Raw genomic sequence first — 26396 nt, forward strand, 5'->3', positions numbered from 1 at the left:
ATAGACATACTCCAAGACACTTACTAATCAGAATGTAAGAGGTCAAAGAGAAAGAAAGAATATTGAAAGCAGCAAGAGAAAAGCAATCCATTACATACAAAGGAAGCCCAATAAGACTATACGTAGATTTCTCAGCAGAAACCATGGAGGCGGGAAGACAGTGGGATGGTATACTTAAATTACTAAAAGAGAAAAACTGCCAACCAAGAATTCTATATCCCGCAAAACTGTCCTTCAAAAATGAGGGAGAAATTAAAACATTTTCAGACAAAAAATCACTGAGAGAATTTGTGAGCAAGAGACCGGCTCTGTGAGAAATACTAAAGGGAGCACTAGAAGCAGATAAGAAAAGACAGAAGAGAGAGGTGTGGAGAAGAGTGTAGAAAGGAAGACTATCAGTAAAGGTAAAAAACGGAAAATGAGATATGACATATAAAATCCCAAAGGCAAAATGGTAGAAGAAAGTACTACCCATATGTAATAACACTAAATGTTAATGGATTAAACTCCCCAATCAAAAGACATAGACTGGCAGAATGGATTAAAAAACAGGACCCATCTATATGCTGTACACAGGAAACACATCTTAGACCCAAGGATGAACACAGGTTGAAAGTGCAATGTTGGGAAAAGATATTCCATGCAAATAACAATCAGAAAAGAGCAGGAGTAGCTATACTAATATCCAGCAAATTAGATTTTAAATGTAAAACAGTTAAAAGAGACAAAGAAGGACACTATGGTTTAATAAAAGGAACAATTCAACAAGAATACATAGCAATCATACATATTTATTCACCAAGCCAGAATGCTCCAAAATAATGAGGCAAACACTGAAAACACTGAAAAGAGAAATAGCCACATCTACCATAATAGTTGGAGACTTCAATTCCCCACTTTCATCAATGGACAGAACATCTAGACAGAGGATCAATAAAGAAACGGAGAATTTGAATAATTCAATAAATGAGCTAGACTTAACAGACATTTATAGAACATTACACCCCATAACAGCAGGATACACCTTTTTCTCAAGTGATCATGGATCATTTTCAAGGATAGACCATGCTTCGTCTAAAAAAATATTTAGGAATAAATTTAACTAAAGAGACAAAAGACCTATTCAAAGAAAACTACAAGAAATTGTTAAAAGAAATCACAGAAGAGAGAGGGCCAAGATGGCGGCTTAGTAAGGTATGCGCGTCTTAGTTCCTCCTCCAGAGCAACTACTAGGTGACCAGAAACAGTGCAGAACAGCTCCTGGGGCCACGGCAGGGACCGGACACACAACGTACCCCAGTCTGGACTGGCTGAACCGGCTGCGAGACATCGCTGCGGTGAGCTCCCCGAATGGCGTGCACTTCCCCGGGCCGCGGCGGCTGGTGGCCGGCACCCCTCCCTCCCTCCCTCCCGGACCGGCTGAGAGTCTCGGAGAGGCAAGTCCCCCAAGCTGCGGCAGCCGGCACCCCTCTCTCGCGGGCGGCTTCCCAGACTGGCTACAAGTCTTGGATCAGCGAGTTCCCCAAGCCGCGGCAGCCGGCGGCCAGTGCCCCTCCCCCACAAGCGGGTGCCCGGAGGGAGAGGAGGGAGTCTCCGACAGTGGCAGGGACTGGGTCCAACCAAACACCAATAGTGGCATTAATAAAGGAGCCACAACATATTTTGCTGGTGGGAACCACAGACGGACAAGCGCCACATACTGGGCAGGATAAAAAAAACAGAGCCCAGAGATTTCACAGGAAAGTCTTTCAACCTGCTGGTCTCACACTCAGGGAAATCTGATTAAATGTCCAGACGCCAGCAAAAAGTAACAAATCACACCAGGAAAACTGAAGATATGGCCCAGTCAAAGGAACAAACCAATAGTTCAAATGAGATACAGGAGCTGAGACAACTAATCCTGAATATACGAACAGAAATGGAAAACCTCTTCAAAAACCAAATAAATAAATTGAGGGAGGACATGAAGAAGGCAAGGGATGAACGAAAAGAAGAAATGGAAAGTCTGAAAAAACAAATCACAGAACTAATGGGAATGAAAGATACAGTAGAAGAGATGAAAAAACAATGGAAACCTACAATGGTAGATTTCAAGAGACAGAGGTTAGAATTAGTGAACTGGAGGATGGAACATCTGAAATCCAAAAAGAAACAGAAACTATAGGGAAAAGAATGGAAAATTTTGAGCAGGGGCTCAGGGAATTGAATGATAATATGAAGCGCACAAATATACGTGTTGTGGGTGTCCCAGAAGGAGAAGAGAAGGGAAAAGGAGGAGAAAAACTAATGGAAGAAATTATCACTGAAAATTTCCCAACTCTTATGAAAGACCTAAAATTACAGATCCAAGAAGTGCAGCGCACCCCAAAGAGAATAGATCCAAATAGGCGTTCTCCAAGACACTTACTAGTTAGAATGTCAGAGGTCAAAGAGAAAGAGAGGATCTTGAAAGCAGCAAGAGAAAAACAATCCATCACATACAAGGGAAACCCAATGAGACTAAGCACAGATTTCTCAGCAGAAATCTTGGAGGCAAGAAGACAGTGGGATGATATATTTAAATTACTAAAAGAGAAAAACTGCCAACCAAGAAATCTATATCCAGCAAAATTGTCCTTCAAAAATGAGGGAGAAATTAAAACATTTTCAGACAAAAAGTCACTGAGAGAATTTGTGACCAAGAGACCAGCTCTGCAAGAAATACTAAAGGGAGCACTAGAGTCAGATACGAAAAGACAGAAGAGAGATGTGTGGAGAAGAGTGTAGAAAGAAGGAAAATTAGATATGATATATATAACACAAAAGGCAAAATGGTAGAGGAAAGTATTACCCAAACAGTAATAACACTGAATGTTAATGGACTGCATTTCCCAATCAAAAGACACAGACTGGCAGAATGGATTAAAAAACAGGATCCTTCTATATGCTGTCTACAGGAAACACATCTTAGACCCAAAGATAAACATAGGTTGAAAGTGAAAGGTTGGAAAAAGATATTTCATGCAAATAACAACCAGAAAAGAGCAGGAGTAGCTATACTAATATCCAACAAATTAGACTTCAAATATAAAACAGTTAAAAAGAGACAAAGAAGGATACTATCTACTATTAAAAGGAACAATTAAACAAGAAGACATAACAATCATAAATATTTATGCACCGAATCAGAATGCCCCAAAATACATGAGGAATACACTACAAATACTGAAAAGGGAAATACATACATCTACCATAATAGTTGGAGACTTCAATTCCCCACTCTCATCAATGGACAGAACATCTAGACAGAGGATCAATAAAGAAACAGAGAATTTGAATATTACAATAAATGAGCTAGACTTAACAGACATTTATAGGACATTACACCCCACAACAGCAGGATACACCTTTTTCTCAAGTGCTCATGGATCATTCTCAAAGATAGACCATATGATGGGTCACAAAGCAAGTCTCAACAAATTTAAAAAGATTGAAATCATACACAACACTTTCTCAGATCATAAAGGAATGAAGTTGGAAATTAATAATAGGCAGAGTGCCAGAAAATCCACAAATACGTGGAGGCTCAACAACACACTCTTAAACAACCAGTGGGTCAAGGAAGAAATTACAAGAGAAATTAGTAAATATCTCAAGGCAAATGAAAACGAAAACACAACATATCAAAATCTATGGGACGCAGCAAAGGCAGTGCTAAGAGGGAAATTTATTGCCCTAAAATGCCTATATCAAAAAAGAAGAAAGGGCAAAAATCGAGGAATTAACTGTCCACTTGGAAGAACTGGAGAAAGAACAGCAAACTAACCCCAAAGCAAGCAAAAGGAAAGAAATAACAAAGATTAGAGCAGAAATAAATGAAATTGAGAACATGAAAACAATAGAGAAAATCAATAAGACCAGAAGTTGGTTCTATGAGAAAATCAACAAGATTGATGGGCCCTTAGCAAGATTGACAAAAAGAAGAAGAGAGAGGATGCAAATAAATAAGATCAGAAAGGGAAGAGGAGACATAACCACTGACCTCACAGAAATAAAGGAGGTAATAACAGGATACTATGAACAACTTTATGCTAATAAATACAACAATGTAGATGAAATGGACAGGTTCCTAGAAAGGCATGAACAACCAACTTTGACTCAAAAAGAAATAGATGACCTCAACAAACCAATCACAAGTAAAGAAATTGAATCAGTCATTCAAAAGCTTCCCAAAAAGAAAAGTCCAGGACCAGATGGCTTCACATGTGAATTCTACCAAACATTCCAGAAAGAATTAGTACAAACTCTGCTCAAACTCTTCAAAAAAATTGAAGTGGAGGGAAAGCTACCTAATTCATTCTATGAAGCTAACATCACCCTCATACCAAAACCAGGCAAAGATATTACAAAAAAAGAAAACTACAGACCAATCTCTCTAATAAATATAGATGCAAAAATCCTCAACAAAATTCTAGCAAATCGAATCCAGCAACACATTAAAAGAATTATACATCATGACCAAGTAGGATTCATCCCAGGTATGCAAGGATGGTTCAACATAAGAAAATCAATTAATGTAATACACCATATCAACAAATCAAAGCAGAAAATCACATGATCATCTCAATTGATGCAGAGAAGGCATTTGACAAGATTCAACATCCTTTCCTGTTGAAAACACTTCAAAGGATAAGAATACAAGGGAACCCCCTTAAAATGATAGAGGGAATATATGAAAAACCCACAGCTAATATCATCCTCAATGGGGAAAAATTGAAAACTTTCCCCCTAAGATCAGGAACAAGACAAGGATGTCCATTATCACCACTGTTATTCAATATCATGTTGGAGGTTCTAGCCAGAGCAATTAGACAAGAAAAAGAAATACAAGGCATCAAAATTGGAAAGGAAGAAGTAAAACTATCACTGTTTGCAGACGATATGATACTATACGTCGAAAACCCTGAAAAATCCACAGCAAAACTACTAGAGCTAATAAATGAGTACAGCAAAGTAGCAGGTTACAAGATAAACATTCAAAAATCTGTAGTGTTTCTATACACTAGCAATGAACAAGCTGAGGGGGAAATCAAGAAACGAATTCCATTTACAATTGCACCTAAAAGAATAAAATACTTAGGAATAAATTTAACTAAAGAGACAAAAGACCTATATAAAGAAAACTACAAGAAACTGTTAAAAGAAATCACAGAAGACCTAAATAGATAGAAGGGCACACCTTGTTCATGGATTGGAAGACTAAATATAGTTAAGATGTCAATTCTACCTAAATTGATTTACAGATTCAACGCAATACCAATCAAAATCCCAACAACTTATTTTTCAGAAATAGAAAAACCAATAAGCAAATTTATCTGGAAGGGCAGGGTGCCCCGAATTGCTAAAAGTATCTTGAGGAAAAAAAACGAAGCTGGAGGTCTCACGTTGCCGGACTTTAAGGCATATTATGAAGCCACAGTGGTCAAAACAGTATGGTATTGGCATAAAGATAGATATATCGACCAATGGAATTGAATAGAGTGCTCAGATATAGACCCTCTCATCTATGGACATTTGATCTTTGAAAAGGCCCTCAAGCCAACTCACCTGGGACAGAACAGTCTCTTCAATAAATGGTGCCTAGAGAACTGGATATCCATATGCAAAAGAATGAAAGAGGACCCGTATCTCACACCCTATACAAAAGTTAACTCAAAATGGATCAAAGATCTAAACATTAGGTCTACGATCATAAAACAGTTAGAGGAAAATGTAGAGAAATATCTTATAAATCTTATACTAGGCGGCAGTTTCCTAGACCTTACACCCAAAGCAAGAACACTGAAGAAAGAAAGAAAGAAATGGGAACTCCTCAAAATTAAACAGTCTTGCACATCAAAGAACTTCATCAAGAAAGTAAAAAGACAGTCTACACAATGGGAAACAATATTTGGAAACAATAAATCAGATAAAGGTCTAGTATCCAGAACTTATAAAGAGATTGTTCAATTCAACAACAAAAAGACAGCCAACCCAATTACAAAATGGGCAAAACACTTGAACAGACACTTCTCAGAAGAGGAAATACAAATGGCCAAAAGGCACATGAAGAGATGCTCAACTTCCCTGGCTATTAGGGAAATGCAAATCAAAACCACAATGAGATATCATCTCACACCCACCAGAATGGCCATTATCAATAAAACAGAAAATGGGAAATGCTGGCGAGAATGTGGAGAAAGAGGGACACTTATTCACTGCTGGTGGGAATGTCAAATGGTACAACCGCTGTGGAAGGCAGTTTGGCGGTTCCTCAAAAAGCTAAATATAGAATTGCCATATGACCCAGTAATACCATTGCTAGGTATCTACTCAGAGGACATGAGGGCAAGGACACAAACAGACATTTGCACGCCAATGTTTGTAGCAGCATTATTTAGAATTGTGAAGAGATGGAAACAGTCGAAATGTCCATCAACAGACGAGTGACTAAACAAACTGTGGTATATACATACGATGGAATATTATGCAGCCATAAGACAGAATAAAGTTATGAAGTATGTAACAACATGAATGGACCTTAAGGACATTATGCTGAGTGAGATTAGCCAGAAACAAAAAGACAAATAATGTATGGTCTCCCTGATATAAACTGACATTAGTGAATAAACTTGGAGAATTTCATTGGTAACAGAGAGCATCAGGAGATAGAAATAGGGTAAGATATTGGGTAATTGGAGCTGAAGGAAATCAGATTGTGCAACAGGACTGAATGTAAAAACTCAGAAATGGATAGCACAATACTACCTAACTGTAATACAATTATGTTAAAACACTGAATGAAGCTGAATGTGAGAATGATAGAGGGAAGAGGGCTGGGGGCACAAATGAAATCAGAAAGAAAGATAGACGATAAAGACTGAGATGGTATAATCTAGGAATGCCTAGAGTGTATAATGATAGTGATGAAATGTACAAATTAAAAAAATATTTTTGCATGAGGAAGAATAAAGGAATGTCATTACTGCAGAGTGTTGAAAATAGATGGTAATTAATATTTTTAAATTTTACCTTATGTGTGAGACTAAAGCAAAAAATGTTTGGTACAAAATTTATATTTTGACTAGTGCATTTCCTAATATAACTTATGTGGACAGCTTAATTGAACACAATAAGTACACAGAACCTTGAGTAGACATGAGATTTTGTTGGTCTGTCCAGAGTGATGCCCCAGTAAATCCCAGAGTGATTTAAACAGTGAATAAAAAAGTATTTGCAAAGTCCCCTTCAGGGAATGGTGAGAAAGGGAGAAAAATTGACTTCCCCAAGTTGAATTCTTGATATTCTCACAAGCAGTGTGGACAATCAAAGCTATAGGCTGAGCCCCTAATCTTGGGGTTTGTTCATATGAAGCTTAATCCCATAAAGTAGGTCAAGCCTACTGAAAATTAGGCCTAAGAGTCGCCCCCAAGAGAACCTCTTTTGTTGCTCAGATGTGGCCTCTCTCCAGCCGACACAACAAGCAAACTCACCACCCTCCCCATCAACGTGGGACATGACTCCCAGGGGTGTGGACCTTCCTGGCAACGAGGGACAGAAATCCTGGAATGAGCTGAGACTCAGCATCAAGGTGTGAGATAACCCCTAGAATAAGCTGAGACTCAGCATCAGGGGATTGAGAAAACCTTCTCAACCAAAAGGGGGAAGAGTGAAATGAGACAAAATCAAGTGTCAATGCATTATGCTGAGTGAGTCTAGCCAAAAACCAAAGGACAAATATTGTATGGTCCCACTGATGTGAACAGACATTCGAGAATAAATTTGGAATATGTCCTTGATAACAGAGTCCAGCAGGAGGTAGAAACAGGGTAAGATAATGGCCAATTGGAGTTGAAGGGATACAGACGGTGTAACAGGACTAGATACAAAAACTCAAAAATGGACAGCACAATAATACCTAATTGTAAAGTAATCATGTTAAAACACTGAATGAAGCTGCATCTGAGCTATAGGTTTTTGTTGTGTTTTGTTTTGTTTTGTTTTGATTTTACTATTATTACTTTTATTTTTTTCTCTATATTAACATTCTATATCTTTTTCGGTTATGTTGCTAGTTCTTCTAAACCAATGCATATGTACTAAGAAGTGATGATCATGCATCTATGTGATGATGTTAAGAATTAATGATTGCATATGTAGAATGGTATGATCTCTAAATGTTGGGTTAATTTCTTTTTTTCCGTTAATTAAAAAAAAAAAAAGAGAAGGGATAATTGAAGCTGAAGGGATACAGACTGTACAACGGGACTGGATATAAAAACTCAGAAATGGACAGCACAATACTACCCAATTATAATGCAATTATGTTAAAACACTGAATGAAGCTGCATGTGAGGTATAGGTTTTTTGTTTTTGTTTTTTTTTTTTTTTTCTTTCTATTATTGTTTTAATTCTTATTCTGTTGTCTTTTTATTTCTTTTTCTAAATCGATGCAAATGTACTAAGAAATGATGAATATGCAACTATGTGATGTTATTAAGAATTACTGATTGTACATGTAGATTGGAATGATTTCTAATTGTTTTGTTAATTCTTTTTTTAATTAATTAAAAAAAAAAAAAAGAATAACCTCCAGGAAAAAAAAAAAAAAAAAAATCAAGTGTCAATGGCTGAGAAATTCCAAACAGAGCTGAGAGGTTATCCTGGAGGTTATTTTTATGCATTAAATAGATATCACCTTGTTAGTCAAGATATAGTGGAGAGGCTGGAGGGAACTGCCTGAAAATGTAGAGCTGTGTTCCAGTAGCCATGTTTCTTGAAGATGATTGTATAATGATATAGCTTTCACAATGTGACTATGTGATTGTAAAAACCTTGTGTCTGATGCTCCTTTTATCTACCTTATCAACAGAGGAGTAAAACATATGGAATAAAGATGAAAAAAAATAGATACCATCTATTAATCATATCTTTTGTCATTATCGCTTATTTCTTGGAATATCATCATCTCTAGTTTTCTCAAAGCAAACTATTAATCCTTTAATTCTTTATCTTCTGTATAGTGTACCTGATTTTTAGCCTATATACTGGTAATATAATTACCAGACATTCTGCATTTTTAAACTAATTTCATAAAGCATTCTCATCTTGACACGTAGAATACCACTTGCTGGATATAACAGTTTTTGTATTTACAAGTGTAGCCATTTTCTTAGAGATGACTTGTTGAACAGAATAAAATAATAATTTAAAGCTTTCAGTACTAATGACAAACACTGTAGTACCTTGGAACCTCTTTATTTTTGCTTGTGCTAAATATGTGAAATAGTTAAAATTCTTATGAGGCATTCTGCTTATTATATAGATACCACCTTTTTTTTTTACTCCATTTTTTTGTTTAACTCATGTGGAAGGGATGTCCTATACTTTTTGACCCATTTTAAGGTGGAAATTAAAATTTCAAGTTTCTTTAAAGGAACTCTTAATATGAATAGTTAAGTCATACTTCATAAGTGGTAAGAAAAGGTTGGAAAAATTTTGTTGGACATAGCAATTGGGCTGAAAATAGATAAATTATGTCAAAATATGAATGTTACCTTTAGAAGTGAAGAGCTACAAAATATTTCTCAGTAAGTGGTATAACAGTAACTTTTACTATTAAACATGGCTTTTGTAAATGCACGGTACAAGGTTTTTTTTCATGGTCAGTCTTTATTAGCTTATTAATGTTTTTCCCACTCTTTATATGAATTTTTTAAGTTACAAAAGAATTGTTCAACAGCTTTAATTTAAAAACAAAACTAGATATTGAAATAAATTTGATATTTTTATAAAGGGTTTCTAGTTTTTGCTTTCGTGGGTTTTTGTTTGTTTTTTTTCTTGGGGGGTGTAATTGAAGTTAGATATGCTATGGAAGTTAAGTTTTTCAGAGGGTTACAAATTTCAAATATAGCTAAAAGTCTTGTAAAAGTTTAGAACAGTGTTTCTCAAATTTAAGAACTTTAAGAACCCTTGAGAATGTTTAGGAACCACTTTGAGCAACACTTACTGCTATTATTTTAGGCTACTAGTTACTGCTTGGTGCCATTATAAGTCAACACATTGCCACTCCAGGAACTGATATAATCCAGTGTTATTCAGTGAGGCGATTATTAAGGTGATCCAGAATCAGCCTTTTTTCTTACATTTTAATTAAAACAAAACTTTAAAAATGTTTTTAAACTGGCCATCATATGTCTGCAGATTCCAATTAAAGAAAAACTACCTAAAGATATGTCTAAAATGTTTTGGGTTTCATCAATCAAGTTTTTCATAGAAAGAATTTATCTTGCTTATGGCCACATTTTAAAGTAAAAGTACTGAAGAAAAGGATGTATTGAAAAGGATATATATATTCACTGTGTAATTCTCACTTATCTACTAAAGCTGTGACTTTATTGGCTATGTTGTGTCAATTTTAGGTATTTATCTAACAAAAAGTAAGTTTTTCTCTAATTTTTGATAAAGTCAACAAGTCAATTTTTTTATTTCTTTGACATATGCCATTTCTTATTTCTTCAGCTGTCCTAGCATTTATGGCACTCTTTTATATATATAAGAGCAAAAAGGGTGTATGGGGGCAGGGTTTAAAATAGACTATTAAGAGGTTTAGGATTGTTCAGAAAAACCCATCTTCTCACCCTATAACAAGTAGTACTATTATTAAAAGAATTCCATTTACTGTTATCTAGAATATTTCTGTAAAAACTACCTACCCCAGTGCCTCCCCATGGAAAACAACAACAACAACAAAAAAAAAACTGCCTACCTGTGGGGTATAAGGGTAGTTCAGTGGTAGAATTCTCACCTGTGATGGGGGAGACCCAGGATCGATTCCCAGGCCGTGCACTTACCAAAAAATAAAAGAAAACCTGCCTACCTGATTAAGTATGCTGTATCTCAACTTCTGAGAACTAGATACAATCAGTTGCTTTTGTAAGGCTGGTTTTGGGGAAAAATGAAACAAACTGCCCCCAGGCTGCCTGTACCACATATATTATATTAAAAAAAAAAAAAAGATCCCTGTGTCCCTATAACATGACAATCTTCTCTTGGACTCTAGAGAAAGTTTCTTATGGGACTTTTCCAGAACTTCTATTGTAAAGGTAATTTAAACCAGTGAAAAAAACATCCTTGCCTTCTTTGTTGCCACCATACTGATATTTCACACCACCAAAGACCCACTCTGCTTCCAGCCATCTTGGTAGGCAGGCACTTCGGAATGTTTGTCCATCAATCACTAAAAGAAACCAGAGCACATGGTGTATGAAGGAAGATGTAAGAGATAGGGAGAAAAACAAGCAAGAAGCCAGTAAGGTTGAAATGAATCACAAAGGTGGATGGACTTTAAACTCTTACGAGTTGGGTTCTGTGGAGATATGTCCTAGAACAGCAGTTCTTAACTCAAGGCTTAGAGATAGGCTTTGTGGGGCTGGTGAACCTGCTGAAACTATAGGCAGATTTTCATGCACAGATGCATTTGGCAGAAGGACCCATACCTGTCATCTCATTCTCTAAGAAATCTAAAACCCACAAGAGATTAAGTTTTCTTCTTTCTAAAAATATCCTGTTTTACCTTCCCTGTTGGTTGCGAGACTTAAATGAAATACCTTGAAGATGCTTTGTATACTGAAATGGTATACAATCATTATCATAAAGCTTACTGTAAGCCAGGCACCACACTAAGTGTATTTAATGCAAACCTCATTTAAGATAAGGGAAAGATGAGGAAAAGGTTAAGTAACTTGCCCTGAATTACAAAACTCAGACTTAACTCAGTTCTGCCTGACTCCAAAAGTTGAGTTCCTAACCTTTCTACCAACTGTGAATAGAAGGATGGAATTGCTCAGTGTTTCTTCCTTGCAAGTGGAATAGACCCTGCTTCCTGCACCTCCCATGTAAAGCTAAGGGCTTAAGTAAGCTCCTGTCAAATTCATTTTTTGAGCCCTGAATTTCTGCAGATACCCAGCCTCCTTACCACAGGTTCTTTTCTCTAGACAAGTAGATCTCTTTCTAAAAAATGGCTAATAATGTCTATCAAAACATCTGAACTTACAAAGTAAAAAAGGGATTTACTAGTATGATGTACACGACACATGCTTCCCAATTCAGTATACACCCCTTCTTCCATAAGGATCACTGCCAAGGAATGGAAAAACTGTTGGCAGACAAGCTGAGTGTTAGTGTCATTCTCACCATTCCCAACCCAGCACAGGCGCCCAGACGAACCTTTTGTCTCCAGGGCTCCCAGGGTTGCTAGTCTTGCAGCTTTCAATCCAAATCCCAAGTAACTGTAAAATACAGGATTTAACTAACTTCATGCTGGTGCTTAAGTTCCCCAAATTCAGGTTACCTTCTTTCAAAAGAAATATGGCATTCATAGCAATAGACTGTTTCCCTGACTCCCACTGGAGAGAGGAAACCCTTGTTCTGTCTCTTTGACCCGTTCATTTCATGAGGTCAAGAGGCAATTTCTACACAATTTGGGATAAGGTTATGCAATAAGAATTTCCCACAGCCATGAATTAAAGGCCAAAAGACTGCCACAATTCCTAGGGTCTACCCTGGGATCCATTCCTAGGAAAGTTCTCATTATCTTAGCTGGATTTGAACATCTAAAGGCCAGCTCAAAGAAGGTGGCATGGAGCTTTGGCTGAGCTTTTTCAGGGTGTCCTTCCTCTAAAGAAAACTTTTGGCTTTTAAGTTACAAATTTTTTAGGCCAAAACCAGACAAACCTCTTGGGTTGCTCTGACTTTTTTAAATGGCTTGGGTTTGATTGGCCTTAGGGGATTTACAAAGACTTTTTTTTTTTTTTATTAATTAAAAAAAAGAAAAGAAATTAACACAACATTTAGAAATCATTCCATTCTACATATGCACTCAGTAATTCTTAGTATCATCACATAGATGTATGATCATCATTTCTTAGTACATTTGCATCGATTTAGGAAAAGAACTAGCAAAACAGCAGAAAAAGATATAGGATGTTAATACAGAGAAGAAAATTAAAATAATAATAATAAAAATATATATATATATAAAAGGAAAAAGAAAAAACAAAAACAAAAGATACAAACAAACAAACAAACAAAAAAACTATAGTTCAGGTGCAGCTTCATTCAGTGTTTTAACATAGTTACATTACAATTAGGTATTATTGTGCTGTCCATTTTTGAGTTTTTGTATCTAGTCCTGTTGCACAGTCTGTATCCCTTCAGCTCCAATTACCCATTATCTTACCCTGTTTCTAACTCCTGCTGGTCTCTGTTACCAATGATACATTCCAAGTTGATTCTCTAATGTCGGTTCACATCAGTGGGACCATACAGTATTTGTCCTTTAGTTTTTGGCTAGACTCACTCAGCATAATGTTCTCCAGGTTCATCCATGTTATTACATGCTTCATAAGTTTAGTCTGTCTTAAAGCTGCATAATATTCCATCGTAGGTATACACCACAATCTGCCTAGCCACTCGTTTGTTGATGGACATTTTGGCCGTTTCCATCTCTTTGCAATTGTAAATAACGCCGCCATAAACATCGGTGTGCAAATGTCCGTTTGTGTCCTTGCCCTTAAGTCCTTTGAGTAGATACCTAGCAGTGGTATTGCTGGGTCATAATCCATTCTGCCAGTCTATGTCTTTTGAATGGGGAATTCAGTCCATTAACTTTTAGTGTTATTACTGTTTGGATAATATTTTCCTCTACCATTTTGGCTTTTGTATTATATATATCATATCTGATTTTCCTTCTTTCTACACTTTACTCCATACCTCTCTCTTCTGTCTTTTCGTATCTGACTCTAGTGCTCCCTTTAGTATTTCTTGCAGATACAAAGACTTTTTAAGGCTGCTCAGCTGCAATAAAAGATGTAAAAATGCTTTGAAAGGTTAGGAGACTCACACGACATGAAATATTATTATACCTCCCCCGTCCCCTCCTCACCTATATGTATAGAGTTTATAAGTGCTGTTAAACATCTCAAAGGAAGTGAAGTAGCCCCTAGGGGTGTGTTCCAGCGTTTTCTGCAAATCAGAAAAGTGAAAAACTATTCAGGATCTGCAATTACCTGAAGATGTTATCCCTCCTATCTCTGTCCCATCCTCCAAAAATCAGAGATGAAGGAGACAGATTAAACCACTAATCCCACAAGTGCTGTGGAATCAATGGGACTCTGAACGGTGACAAGGCCCAGACTATGAAAGGGGAAGTTCACCCAGTCATTAACTGACTCTATACAGCCTATTCATGGCAGAGTTACTGTCTGAGAATGGGACATACATACCTTCTTGGGCACCATGGTATGTTTACAAGAGCACTGCTCATCACACCTTCATGTAAATGACTCACCTCAAACTGGGGCAGGAACGTGATTTGGGTGGAGGCCCCCCCTAAGTCCAGGGTCCCTACAGTCTCCCGGCCATGGCCATGCAACTGACCTGTGAATGAGAGTCAGCTCTGAACATCCTCTGCATCCTCCTGCCTGCCCTTGCAGTAAATTCCATTACTCCATGACCCCAGACGGAGGCAGGCAAATACAGCCCTAAAAGGACCTTGTTGCAGCTTAGGCCTTGAAGGCAGTTGTGAACATTAGTTTCCTTTCATTTCTCCCCAACCTCACCCCTTTTTTGTAAGAAAGAAAGATCAATACAGGAAGAAAAGGAATGTTTGCTCTCCTGACCATATATGAAACTCAGTTATGACCATAAGATAAATTTGAGAATATATTACCTGTCAGAAAATTCACAGTTACCCAAGCTAATATGCCTGAAAAAGAGAAAAAGACAATGATTACATCCCAGAGCATTTTTCCCTACTCACTGGCCTCATCTTTACTCTTTTTCTCTTTAAACTTCCTGTATAGACCTTTTCCCTTCTCCCTTGTCCTTCCATTTTCTGCTATCTCTTTCCTCCCCACAGGTTGTTTCTCCTTACTTAGTTCCTTTTTCTTCAGCACCTCCATCCTGTTCCAATCCCTTTAATCAAGAGTCTTCACTGACCCTGCCCTTTTCCCCCTAGAACATCAACACTTTTCCCACCTTCATAGGATCCATCCATGATGCTAACACTGTCATCTGGTACCAAGAAAGGTGACTTCTTGAAGATCTGGCTTACCTAGAAAAAGAGAGGGAAAATGTGGATTCCATAGGGCAATAAAGCAGATTTCTATGTTTTGACCATGTCTTATAGGGCTTAGAAAATTACTCTGTTTCCCTAGATAAATAAACTTTCAGCAGAACTCATTTCTTCTCCCCTGGAAACTAGAGAAGGAAGCAGGGAAGACATTACCAGTTTCTTCCAAAAACAAAAACACAGGGATTCCTTTGACTTTAATCTAAACCAAACCATCTGGGTTTATAGGTGACCTGGACCTAGGAAAGGTCATACATTTGACACTGCCAGCTCAAATAAGGATCCTGCAATTTTTTTAAACACCTGGTTCATTTTACTGGGACATACACTGGAAGCTGGGAGGACCCTACCCCATTTCATTCCTTAGGTGAGTAGATGAACTCAAATGGTAGAGAAGAGGTGGGGCTGGGTGGCTTCCCTCCTATTCAAATTCTACAGGTCTGTTCCCTTCCTGATGAAGTACTCATGTCCAAGGGATGAGATACTCTGCCACTAGTCCTGTCAGATTCTGGCACATGGCTAAGGTCTCAAGAGTCCACAGACCCCTAGACCCAGACCTCTGGAATCCTATTGTAGGAGATAGGAATGCAGATCTCACACAAATGCTCTTGATTCTCCATAAATACAGGCCAATAACATGAATGTCATTTCTAATATAAGATTATCATGGGTAGGGGGAAGGATTCTCCAAATAGGAATGGGGGAAATCTAATAAGTTGGCTGTTCTTGTTCTGAGGAGGCAGAAACACACCATGCTGTGACCTCTGGACCCTGTTCCAACCAGGAAAAGACAGTTAAGTAACCTATAAATAAGCATTTAAGGAGAAAATAGATAAGCAAACAGGAACAAGCATAGAAAGAAAGCTTCTGTTCTTACCCCTGCCACCTCTCTTCCTTGCCCTACAGTGTCTTTTCAACACAGTAGCAAGTGATGCTGTTAAAACAGATGTTAGATCATGTCTCTGCTTAGCTGAAAACCGTCCTGTGATTTCCTTCTTACTGTAAAAGCCAAAGTTCTTTTACTGACCTTTGAGACCCTATGTGATAAATTATCCCCCATACACATTTGTCGGACCACTTCTCCTACTTCCTTCCCATCATTCATTTCACTCTAGTTGTACTGACCTCCTAGATGCTATACCTTGAATATACTAAGTACATTCCTGCCTTAGGGCTTTGCACAAGCAGTTTCTTCAGCCTGGGATCTCTTCCCACAAATGTTTTGTATAACCTGCTACCTCATTTTTCTCAGACCCCTTGAAGTGCATTCTCATATTAATGAGCCTTCCTTGATAGCCCATTTAAAAATATCATCTCTTCCACAACACCACCAGCATTCCTTATCCACTTTACCCTTTTTTCCATATCTTTTACCAATACCTGACATACTTGATATTTACTTCTTCAGTTGTTTTATTTTCTGATTCTCCTCAACTAGAACGTATGTTCCATGGGGGCAGGGACTGTTTATCTCTATACATATCTCCACTAACTACACCAGTGCCCAACACATAATAAACACTCATGTTGAATGAATGAATGAATGAGGATTCAGGATTCTGATTCCCATGCAGACACACTAGGCAGCTTGTCCTTGTGCTGATAGCCAAAGAAAATGATTTAGAGGTATAAATCAGAACCCCTGTAACACAAATTCTTTTTGACTATGATCTCTTATTATAATGGGATTCTGTCTATATTTCTCAGAATATGTAATTTAAATCTTATTAATTTACATGTTTATTGCATAGTAAATATGTGCAATAAAAATAAAATATTGAGTTAAAAATAAACTCTCTGTACTTACACATTTACTACCTGAAAAAGAAGGGAATTGAAATAAATGACCTTTAAAAAATATTTTACACTTTCAAATTTCATGATTCTTCTCAAAAACACTCTGAGACAAAAAAGCTAGACCCAAGAAAAAGAATACAAATTGTATGATTCTACTTACATAAAATGTAAGGACAAGTAAAACTAATCTACACTGAGAGAAAGCAGATCAGTGAGTCCCGTGTTTGAATGGCAAGAGAAATGACTGCAAAGGGAATAAGGAAACTTCTATAGTTGCACACCTAAAATGGATACATTTTATTGTATACTGATTAACCCTCAATAAAGTCACTTAAAAACATTTCTATGACACTGCTTTAGCAAGTTAGGAAAATTAAGGATATCATGGACAGGGAGTACTTTACACTTTTTAGAAAAAGCTCCATAAATTTGAGAGTAATTTTTAAAAATGTGAAGTAAGTAGCTACAGCAAGAGCCCAGAGCCATGATCATGCTTGAGCAATGGTGGAACACTAAGTAAGGGTAGCAGTTCCTTTCTGCAGGACTAAAATCCTATAAAGAAAACATTCATCTAAGGAAAAAGAATCTAAGACACAGGAGATTTCAAAAATTACCTCAAACAGCAGAGCCTGGGCTTTGTGTTCTGGCAGTAAGCGCAGTCCTGCTGTTGCCTTCAGGACTACTGGGGTCCTTTCCCAGTGGCTTCGGGGAATTGAGTCTTTGGCCACCTCTAAGAGTTCTTGAACAGTCTCAGCACCCTTCAAAAGAGAAGGCCCACTCATCCAACAAACAGTCCTCTTAGTGACACTGGTCTATTCTCTCAATGTGTTTTGGGGATCGAAGGGAGAGAGGTAGGGCAGGGCTTCAACTCCTCTCTGCTCTGCAGGAGCAAAAATCCAGAGAAGTGGGTTTCTTTGAAAAAGGAGAATTCAATTCCTTTTGATGACATCTAAATACAAACTATTATTTTACAGTATATTCATTTTGTATCCCTCATAAATTAGCTTTAGGCTATGGGTAGTAAAGAAAACAGGATGTGGAGTTGGAAGACTCGCTTGCCTGTGGCCTTCCACTGGTCACTTGGCCTTCCTGGGCTTGGTTTCCTCAACTATGAGAAGGGAGAAAACCCTCATATCACCACAGAACTGCTGTGGGCATTAGATGAGGCAGGAAGTGTGCAGGGTGCCACACAGAAGTTCACCAGAGCTGTTACTTTGCTATATTTTTTATGACCTCCTTAAGGACAAAACATGTCAGATTCATTTTTGTATCACCAAGCACCTTCATGCATGGTATATAACAGAACTCAGTTTATGATAAATGAAAAAAAATTATTTTAAAGCCACTGTTTTTCTAAGTGAATATCTATTCTGACAACATGCAGTCCCTTAATCATTACTGTTAGCAACCACAACAGAATCCTCGTTGCTAAATGTCAAAATCCTAATTTTCTAGCAAATTTGTCATTTTATACCATTCTCTAACAGTGAATTTAGAAAATAAACTACTGCTCAAACCATTTTTAGCATTTATATTGATTACAGATTATGCTTTTAGTTAATGATTATGCTTCTCTAGTTAGTGATTATGCTTCTATCACTGACTAATACCTTTATATTGGCTACCAAAGTTTAACATTCTACTTTATTCTAATTTATTATCATGGGAACTTTGACATCCTTGGTGCAGCATGTTTGAGCATGCATTCTTAAATGTGAAATATAACCATCACAAAACTCTCTATTCATGTTCTACTACTGAGTATTTTTGCCACCGTGCATTCTTACCTAGTTTCCAGAGTACTGGCATGGTTCTGTATCTGCATCAGGGCACCCTGAAATTTTGTCTACATCTCCACTGTTTATACATCACTCCCTAGAGAAGTTCATGTCCATCTTCTTCATCTATATTGCTTAATGCAGGTGATGGCTTCAACTCAAAATCTTAAACAGTAAATACACAGAATATAATCCCATAAAACACGGTGATACCCCTGCATGGTAATTTATCTTCTAGCTTCTTTCCACCTAAGCCCTAGTGAGCTTGGAGTATAGAATTACTGTTACTCAGGAGATTAGCTGAGGATAGAAAACTGATCTCACACACGATCTCAATGTCATTAATGAACATGAGTTATTTAACAGCAGTGTGATGGTAAACTCAGCAACACATTTAAATCTAAATTTATAATTGTAAGAAACTTACCTGCTCAGGTTGATCTACAAAAGCAGAAAGTCCTGGCTTCACAGAATCAAAAATTTCACCTTCCAGAGTTGGAAGCTGTCCTTTAGAAACAGAATAGAAGAGAGATGGCTGATTACCAAAAGTTAGGTTGCTTCAGACATCGGGCTCTCCGAGCCTTCACACGACCTACTAGGTTAACCTGCTACTACCCTAAATTATCCCCAGCTACCCATCTGTGAGGAATGTCTACAGGAGTTCTGGGCAAGGGGGACAGAGAGCAATTAGTAATCATTACGGGCCCTACTTTTCTACCCTCATTTCTCTGGTGGACATCTAGCTCCTACCCCTTCCCCCAGGTTCTATATATAATCTGAGAAAAGAACAATGAAAATTCAGAAAAAGTTAATCTACCTGAAAGGTTCCCTCAGCTCCTTTTCCAAGGATGGTAGTGAAACATATGACCCATCACTGAAGACAAGTCCTAACTTTGAGCCTGGGGCTCAATATTCTGGACTTTTAGAGTATTCACCACCTTTAGAGAAGAGGAAGGGCAGATTATAGCCATAATCCTCATACATATGAGTTTAGACTCAGCCCAGATCTCTCTCAATTTCATATTAAACTAAGCCAAATGTATTTGATTATAGTCCAAAGTATTGACTGAAGAAAAATTCTGTGATTCATATTATACCCCTCAGCATGTTTGTTTTTAGAAGGAGATATTCTAGAAACATGCTATAAGATTCTGTGATTCACTAGCGGTAAGATTCTGTGATTTATGTAATATCCTCTCAGCATGTTTATTTCTAGAAGGAGATATTAAAGTGTGGATTTACAGAAACTCTGGGAAGTTACCAGTTATACTCACCTGGTATTTTCTGCACAAAAGTGTAAACATGAATTCGAGTTCCAGTGCTCCCTGCATCAAACATAATTCCATACAAGGTGCTGGCACTGACATTGATGGGGCACATGGAAGACAGGAAGACACCCTCAAACCAAGTCGGCTGGTCTCTGTGGAAGACAGTCCTACACGTGCAGGATGCCACCAGCATGAAAAAGGCTGCACCCCAGGAAGTGGCCATTCTCTCCCCAAGATGCAGTGGGTCTAGGCTCTTGTTGCAGAAGCAGTGCTGCTCACAGACCTGCAGTGGCTTATAGGGCAAAGACACACAATTATTAGACCAGCTGGTCTTTTTGTTTACACCTGCAAGTGAATTAACATGTGGTATAGAAATCCCAATCCTGTCCAAGGTGCTCCTTCTCTATTTCTAATAAGTGACACAAGGTAAACCATGTTGGCAAAGGCTCTCAGCACCTTTTCTGAAGGGTATCTGGTTCCAAAAGGAAACTGGGTTTTAAAATACATTTTCCCACGGTTTGCTTTTTTGGGGGGCGGGGGAGGGGGGCATGGGCGGGCTCTGGGACAGGCGAGAATTCTAATACTGAGCTACCCTTGCACCGCCATGAAGCTTTGCTTTGAATTGTAGGGTGGCTCTCATGTACTCAAAGGCTCTCTGTCATCCTGCTCTTATGGTTGGGTCTAACAGATTTCTTCTTTCCATTTTGGCAATTTTTGTCTTTTGATGACTAACTTTACTCCTTTCTTTCTACCTTCTTTTTGGTTGTAGATAAGAAGCTTCAATTTCTGAATTACAGTTAAAAAATTATTAAGAAATTATAAGTTCCTCTCATTTGAGTCTCTAGTCTTAAAAAATCAGGTCACTGGCCTGACAGCCTCTGATCAGCAATATTGCCAGTGGCATGCACATACAACTATATTTTAAGGAAATAAATTAACTTAATTTAAAAACACTTAAATAGACCATTACAGTTTTTTAAACATTCTTCACAGGTTTCAGGCCTTGTAATCTCCATAAGAATTTAGGGCGGATGGAAAAATTGAGACAGAGAGGTTCAATGACTTGCAAAAGTGATAAAGTACGTCACTGGTGAAATGAGGATCAGAAAAAAGTCTTGACTCTTACCAAGCTTTCTTTTCCCTTGACTCCAAAGTGCCTCCCTTATGGCCAGTTACTATCCATGTTTCGTATTGCATCCTTAACATAGACAAAAAACTTGTGCTCAGCATTATTTATATTATATTTGTGTATTATGGTCGGTTGGATACAAAGGCAATTTAAAATCTAGAATAAGGATGCATGGAACACAGCTAGGAGAGCACAAAGTCAGGAGTCAGAAGCCCAGAGTTTCAGTTCTAGCATATCTACCCATTAGAGATCTTGGGCAAGTCATTTAGCCTCTCTGAGATGCCACTTTCTCATCTGTAAAATGAAAATAAGAGCCTGCTGTACCTACCTTTCATAGTTATTAGGAAAACAAATGAGATTTTAAGTAAAAATGCACCCCCACCCACGCATACAAGGTATTTTTTTTGGCGAGGGGGTGGGGGTTAAATACAATGTACTGTTCAAATATCATATAACATTCTGTTAATGTTCTTCCAAGACTGAGATTATGAAAAGTGGAAATAAAGAACAGATTTGTTATTAAAATACTAGATATATTATTTGAAACAGAGCCAATAGGATATATATATATCTCCTGTTGAGAAAGAGAGAAAGAGAATCCATCTATTATTGAGAAAGTTATTATAAGAGATTGGCTCACATAACTACGGGCCTAGCAAGCCTGATCTCCACAGAGGAGGAACAAGCTGGAAACATCAATAAAGGTGATGTTTAAGTACTTACACTAAAATCCTCCAGGATGGAGATGAAGGGATACAGACTGTACAACGGGACTGGATATAAAAACTCAGAAATGGACAGCACAATACTACCCAATTGTAATGCAATTATGTTAAAACACTGAATGAAGCTGCATGTGAGGTATAGGTTTTTTGTTTTTGTTTTTTTGTTTTTTTTTCTTTCTATTATTGTTTTAATTCTTATTCTGTTGTCTTTTTATTTCTTTTTCTAAATTGATGCAAATGTACTAAGAAATGATGAATATGCAACTATGTGATGTTATTAAGAATTACTGATTGTACATGTAGATTGGAATGATTTCTAATTGTTTTGTTAATTCTTTTTTTAATTAATAAAAAAAAAAAAATCCTCCAGGAAAAGCTATATGGTTGGAAAGCCTGGCAAGAGCCAATGCTAAAGTTGAGGCAGAAATTCTTCTGACTTCTAAAACCTTCACTGGGTTCTAGCTCTCAAGAACTCCAACTGAATGGGGAGGATAATTCATATTGCTCAGGGTGATCTCTTTTGTTGACTGTAGATGCAATCAGCTGATTATAGATGCAAGTCCCATCTATGAAATATTCTCTCAGTAACAAGAAGGCTGGCACTTGGACCAAACAACTAGACACCATAACCTAGCCAAGTTGACACATGAAATTAACTATCACACTGAGAAATCATTTTTTTTAATACAGTATTTTGTGGGGTTTTTTTTTTTTTTGGCTTCTTCTTCTTTTTTTTGGGGGGGGGGAACATCATTCTGCAATGAAGCCATTATAGTGAATTTGGATGTTCTCGATGCCTATGATAGAAACTCTTGCTAGCATTCAATGGAATAATGAACACCTCTCCTTTTTACTCTTGGAGGGACATTAAATAAGTGCTGCATATTCTGGTGATAGTAATAGGCCCACTATAAAGCTGAGACTGTTTCCTGTGATCTTGTCAGCAAAGGAGAACTGAAGTTGTCAAGATCAGGGTTTTTCAACCTTGGTACTGTTGACATTTGGAGCTGACTAATTCTCTGTTGTGGGGATTGACCTCTGCATGAAAAGATGTTTAGTATCAGATCTCTTCCCACTAGATGCTAGGAGTAGCCTTCCCAAGTATGATAACCAAAAACTTCTCCAGACGTGCCAAATGTCTCCCAGTTGAGAAAATGCCCCCAGTTGAGAACCAGGCTGCATCTTCCCCTGGTATAAATTAACAATGCCAAATCTAGTTCCTTTAATTGCCCCTTATGATATTTGCTCAAAACAATTTTGAGTCTTCTAATTCAGCTTGTCATTTATATACTTAAATGACAAGGTCTAATTCCATAATTCCCATTTCCCAGTTCCTTTATCTCTAGCAGAATACTTGGTATACTTGGAGTACAGATAAAAGATTCTCAACGTTTCTCAAGTTTGTTGACCTCCAAGGGTCTACTTGATAAACCCACAGGTGAGAAATTATACAAAATAAAGCAAATTAAAGTTCACTATATATGAACTTGAAAATATTTAAATTAGTTAGAATTATTCAGAGGTACTACAAAGCCAGAATTAGAAACATCGGTTTGCCAACTATTCAGGGCAAAACTTTTCTATCCTGTAGTTAAAATGAGAGCTACTGGCTAGGAAAGGAACAAACAGCACTATTCAATTTTTAGAATCTCAAAGGAAACTGCATCCCAGGAAAGCAACTACTTCAACAGGCCAGCTGCCTGGCCAGATACATATTCGCATCTTAAATAACTCCCTTTGGTTGATTCTTTTTTTACAGTAAATGGGTTGGTCATGAAGATCAATCTAAATAACTGGAATCAGAAAGAACCTTTTTGGATTCTCTGAGTATTAACGGACACTTGCTTTGTCCACAATCAGCACCTGGTCACTTTCCGCCCCTAGGAAGCACTCCATTTAGAGGCCCTCAAGTCACCAGCTTTCTTCCTTCTCTGTGCCTAGTTTCACAGCAGCTCCTTTTTCATTTTATTGTGGTTTCTGAAAAATCTCTCTAGCTTCTATTTCCATTAAACAAATACCTGCTTTTCTTCCAGAAGAGATTTCAAGGAAAAAATGCATAATGGGTATATCTGTTTTCATGGAGTGAAAATTGCAGAGTCATTTACCAGGAGTTCATTTTGAAACCAAACAGTACATTTTCAAGAAAGCAAAAGCTGGACATGTAAAAAGCCTCTTCTGCTCTCAACTCCTATCTCCTAACACAACCTCAGTTTTCTTTACAACTGGCAATTTTTAAAATGGCATTAGAATGGCTTACAATTTAAAGTATACAGAATTGGCACACTATTTTACTTGATCCCAGCCTGCACGGCTTGCTCACTTCTGTTAAAGTCTTTGCTCAAATGTCATCTTCTCAATGAAACCTTCCTTGTTCACCCTATATAAAATTGTAACCCATGAGGCCACAAGCACATTTTTACCTTTCTTTCCTGTTTACTTTTCTCCATAGCACTTTTCACTTCCTAGCGCATTATAAAATTTACTACCTTTATTTTGCTTATTTCCTGCTCCTCTCCTACCCACCATGTGAGCAGGATTTGTCCATTTTGTTTACTGATGTATTCCCAGCACCTTGAACAGTGCTAGCACATAGCAGGTGTTAAATAAATAACTCTGAAGTGGTGAACAGTGATCTAATAACTCGGACACTAGATCTCCTCCCATTTACCAAGAACTTCTCCCAAAAAGAGATTAATTACCCACCCATTGGACGATCATGAGTATAAACTTCCAAGGAAAACCTGTTTCTTCAAATGTCAATTAAATAAAAAGATTTGTATGCTACTCAAAATAATGCAAAAATAATTAAGTTTATTTCATAAACCTTGGAGTATACATCACTTTTAAATCCATTCTTTTCAGAATTAACGTTCTTCTATCTTTTGCTATCTCCATTCAGCACAACAAAGCCCTCTTCTCGTTCCTTTTCTTCAGGACTTTGTGCTGGTCAGTGTTTGTCACTGTGCCTACATATCCTTCTAAAGTCTTTTCAGGGTATCTTTATACCTTGTAGTACCACTTCAGCCTCCCCACTCCAACTACAGAGCATCACAGTCCCAGCGGACCCAGGCCCCATGGGTGCTCACCTGCTAGTGTCTGCCTTGTTGCCTGAGAATCTTTGCTTTCACTACTGGTTGCGTTTTGCTCTTTGCTCCTATTTCAGCTCTTCCGAATCAAGTCAGTTTCACTAGCCACATTCACCTTTGTGCTAGTTTACAATTAACTGTGCAACATTTTGCTAACTCACTCCCTTATCCACTTTTCCCCTGTGTACATCTGATTGTCTGATTCATATGCTTTTATGATGGTTAAGTTTCAACTAGTAAGAACTGTTGCACATAGGGCAAAGAAGTTGCTCAGAAACTAAATAATATGTTTTTTTCGCAACTTCTAGTAGTAGAAAAATTAATAGCACTTCTGATAGCTTCCATCCCCGAGTTGAATTTAGGAAGCTGGGTATTAATTTACTGAGTGTCTAATATATACCAAACACTGCTAGTTTCTGGAAATGCAAAGAGGAACCAAATATAGGCCTAGCTCTTGAGGAAACTTCAGGTTACTAGAAGGGACAGACAGATAATCCAATAGCCACAATGTACTATAATAAGTTCTTGATAGAAATACACACAAGATGCTGCAGGAACAGATGTGAAAGGAAAGTAACTTTGTTAGAAGGGAGACGATGGCAGTGAGGAGGCAGTGCAAGACTTTTGAAGCCTAAGAGAGGCCTGAGTTGGGTCCTGAAACGGGGGTAGAAATTACCCTGGTGAAGTAATAAAAGAAGCATTCTGAGAATTTCAAGTATTAAGAGTCAGTATGCCGAAATATAAAGGTGTACCTTAATAAAAAGGGCACGTATGCAAAAGGATATGGAGGCATGAATCAGATTTCAAAAGGAGTTTCCTCCTACAGTCCATGGTGACATCTGACTGTTGTTTATGATGCCCTCCCTAAGCAAATATCAGTAGTGACTGACTTGGATAAAATGACATAGCATTTCCCAACAGTGGAAAACGGAATGGGATAGATGACTAGAAAGCTCCACCCAAAGGTCTGAAAACTGAAATGCAAAAGCTCCTACTGCCAATGCTGAGTGCCAAAGCAAGCACCACAGCAAAGACGGCTATGACAAAGTTAAAAATTAAACATGAGTCAAGCTTAAAATGTGACTAGGATATTTTTAAACAATAAGCTGAACTATGGGAATGGATATAGACAAACTGCCCAGCATATGAATTAGCCAAGCAAAGCAAAACCAAGGTGGGTCTGATAAAGTAAATTTAGTGCAGATTTCAGCACAATGAGCAATGGCCTCATTTAGGGATACAGCAAAGGCCCAGAACCCTGAAAACCTTATCTGAAGGGTGTCTAAGGTGGGGCCATATGATAGCCTCTGTTTTCTGGATGCCAAGCACCGAGTTGGCACGTACCAGTAAATGTGTCCTGAATGGACTTGATGCAAATGAGCTAATGGGGCGTATGACAGGAGCACTGGAGCAGTATCCCCTTTCCCAGTACCTTCCTATGGCCTATGCATCACACTCCCAA

The 26396-nt window shown here is 37.7% G+C and overlaps 1 protein-coding gene across 4 annotated transcripts in view; it reads right to left on the reverse strand.

Annotated features, from left to right (window-relative positions):
• ENTPD5 (ectonucleoside triphosphate diphosphohydrolase 5 (inactive)) overlaps positions 1 to 26396 on the reverse strand; it is a 73294-nt gene that overhangs the window by 33360 nt on the left and 13538 nt on the right. For 2 of the 4 annotated variants that reach the window (XM_077123030.1, XM_077123031.1), the window contains exons 3-11: positions 20001 to 20286; positions 19154 to 19233; positions 17563 to 17706; positions 15058 to 15133; positions 14750 to 14785; positions 14369 to 14457; positions 13964 to 14043; positions 12247 to 12308; positions 11156 to 11257 (exon numbers count right to left, since the gene is read on the reverse strand). In XM_077123030.1, the coding sequence (XP_076979145.1) occupies positions 11156 to 11257; positions 12247 to 12308; positions 13964 to 14043; positions 14369 to 14457; positions 14750 to 14785; positions 15058 to 15133; positions 17563 to 17706; positions 19154 to 19233; positions 20001 to 20286 (955 nt within the window). Of the gene's footprint in view, positions 1 to 11155; positions 11258 to 12246; positions 12309 to 13963; positions 14044 to 14368; positions 14458 to 14749; positions 14786 to 15057; positions 15134 to 17562; positions 17707 to 19153; positions 19234 to 20000; positions 20287 to 24934; positions 25150 to 25686; positions 25809 to 26396 lie in introns of those variants that run through there. The other 2 variants (XM_077123033.1, XM_077123032.1) reach the window with 2 other exon arrangements.

The sequence above is a fragment of the Tamandua tetradactyla genome, chromosome 12, assembly GCF_023851605.1.
Source record: "Tamandua tetradactyla isolate mTamTet1 chromosome 12, mTamTet1.pri, whole genome shotgun sequence".
In the NCBI taxonomy this organism is placed as follows: Eukaryota; Metazoa; Chordata; class Mammalia; order Pilosa; family Myrmecophagidae; genus Tamandua; species Tamandua tetradactyla.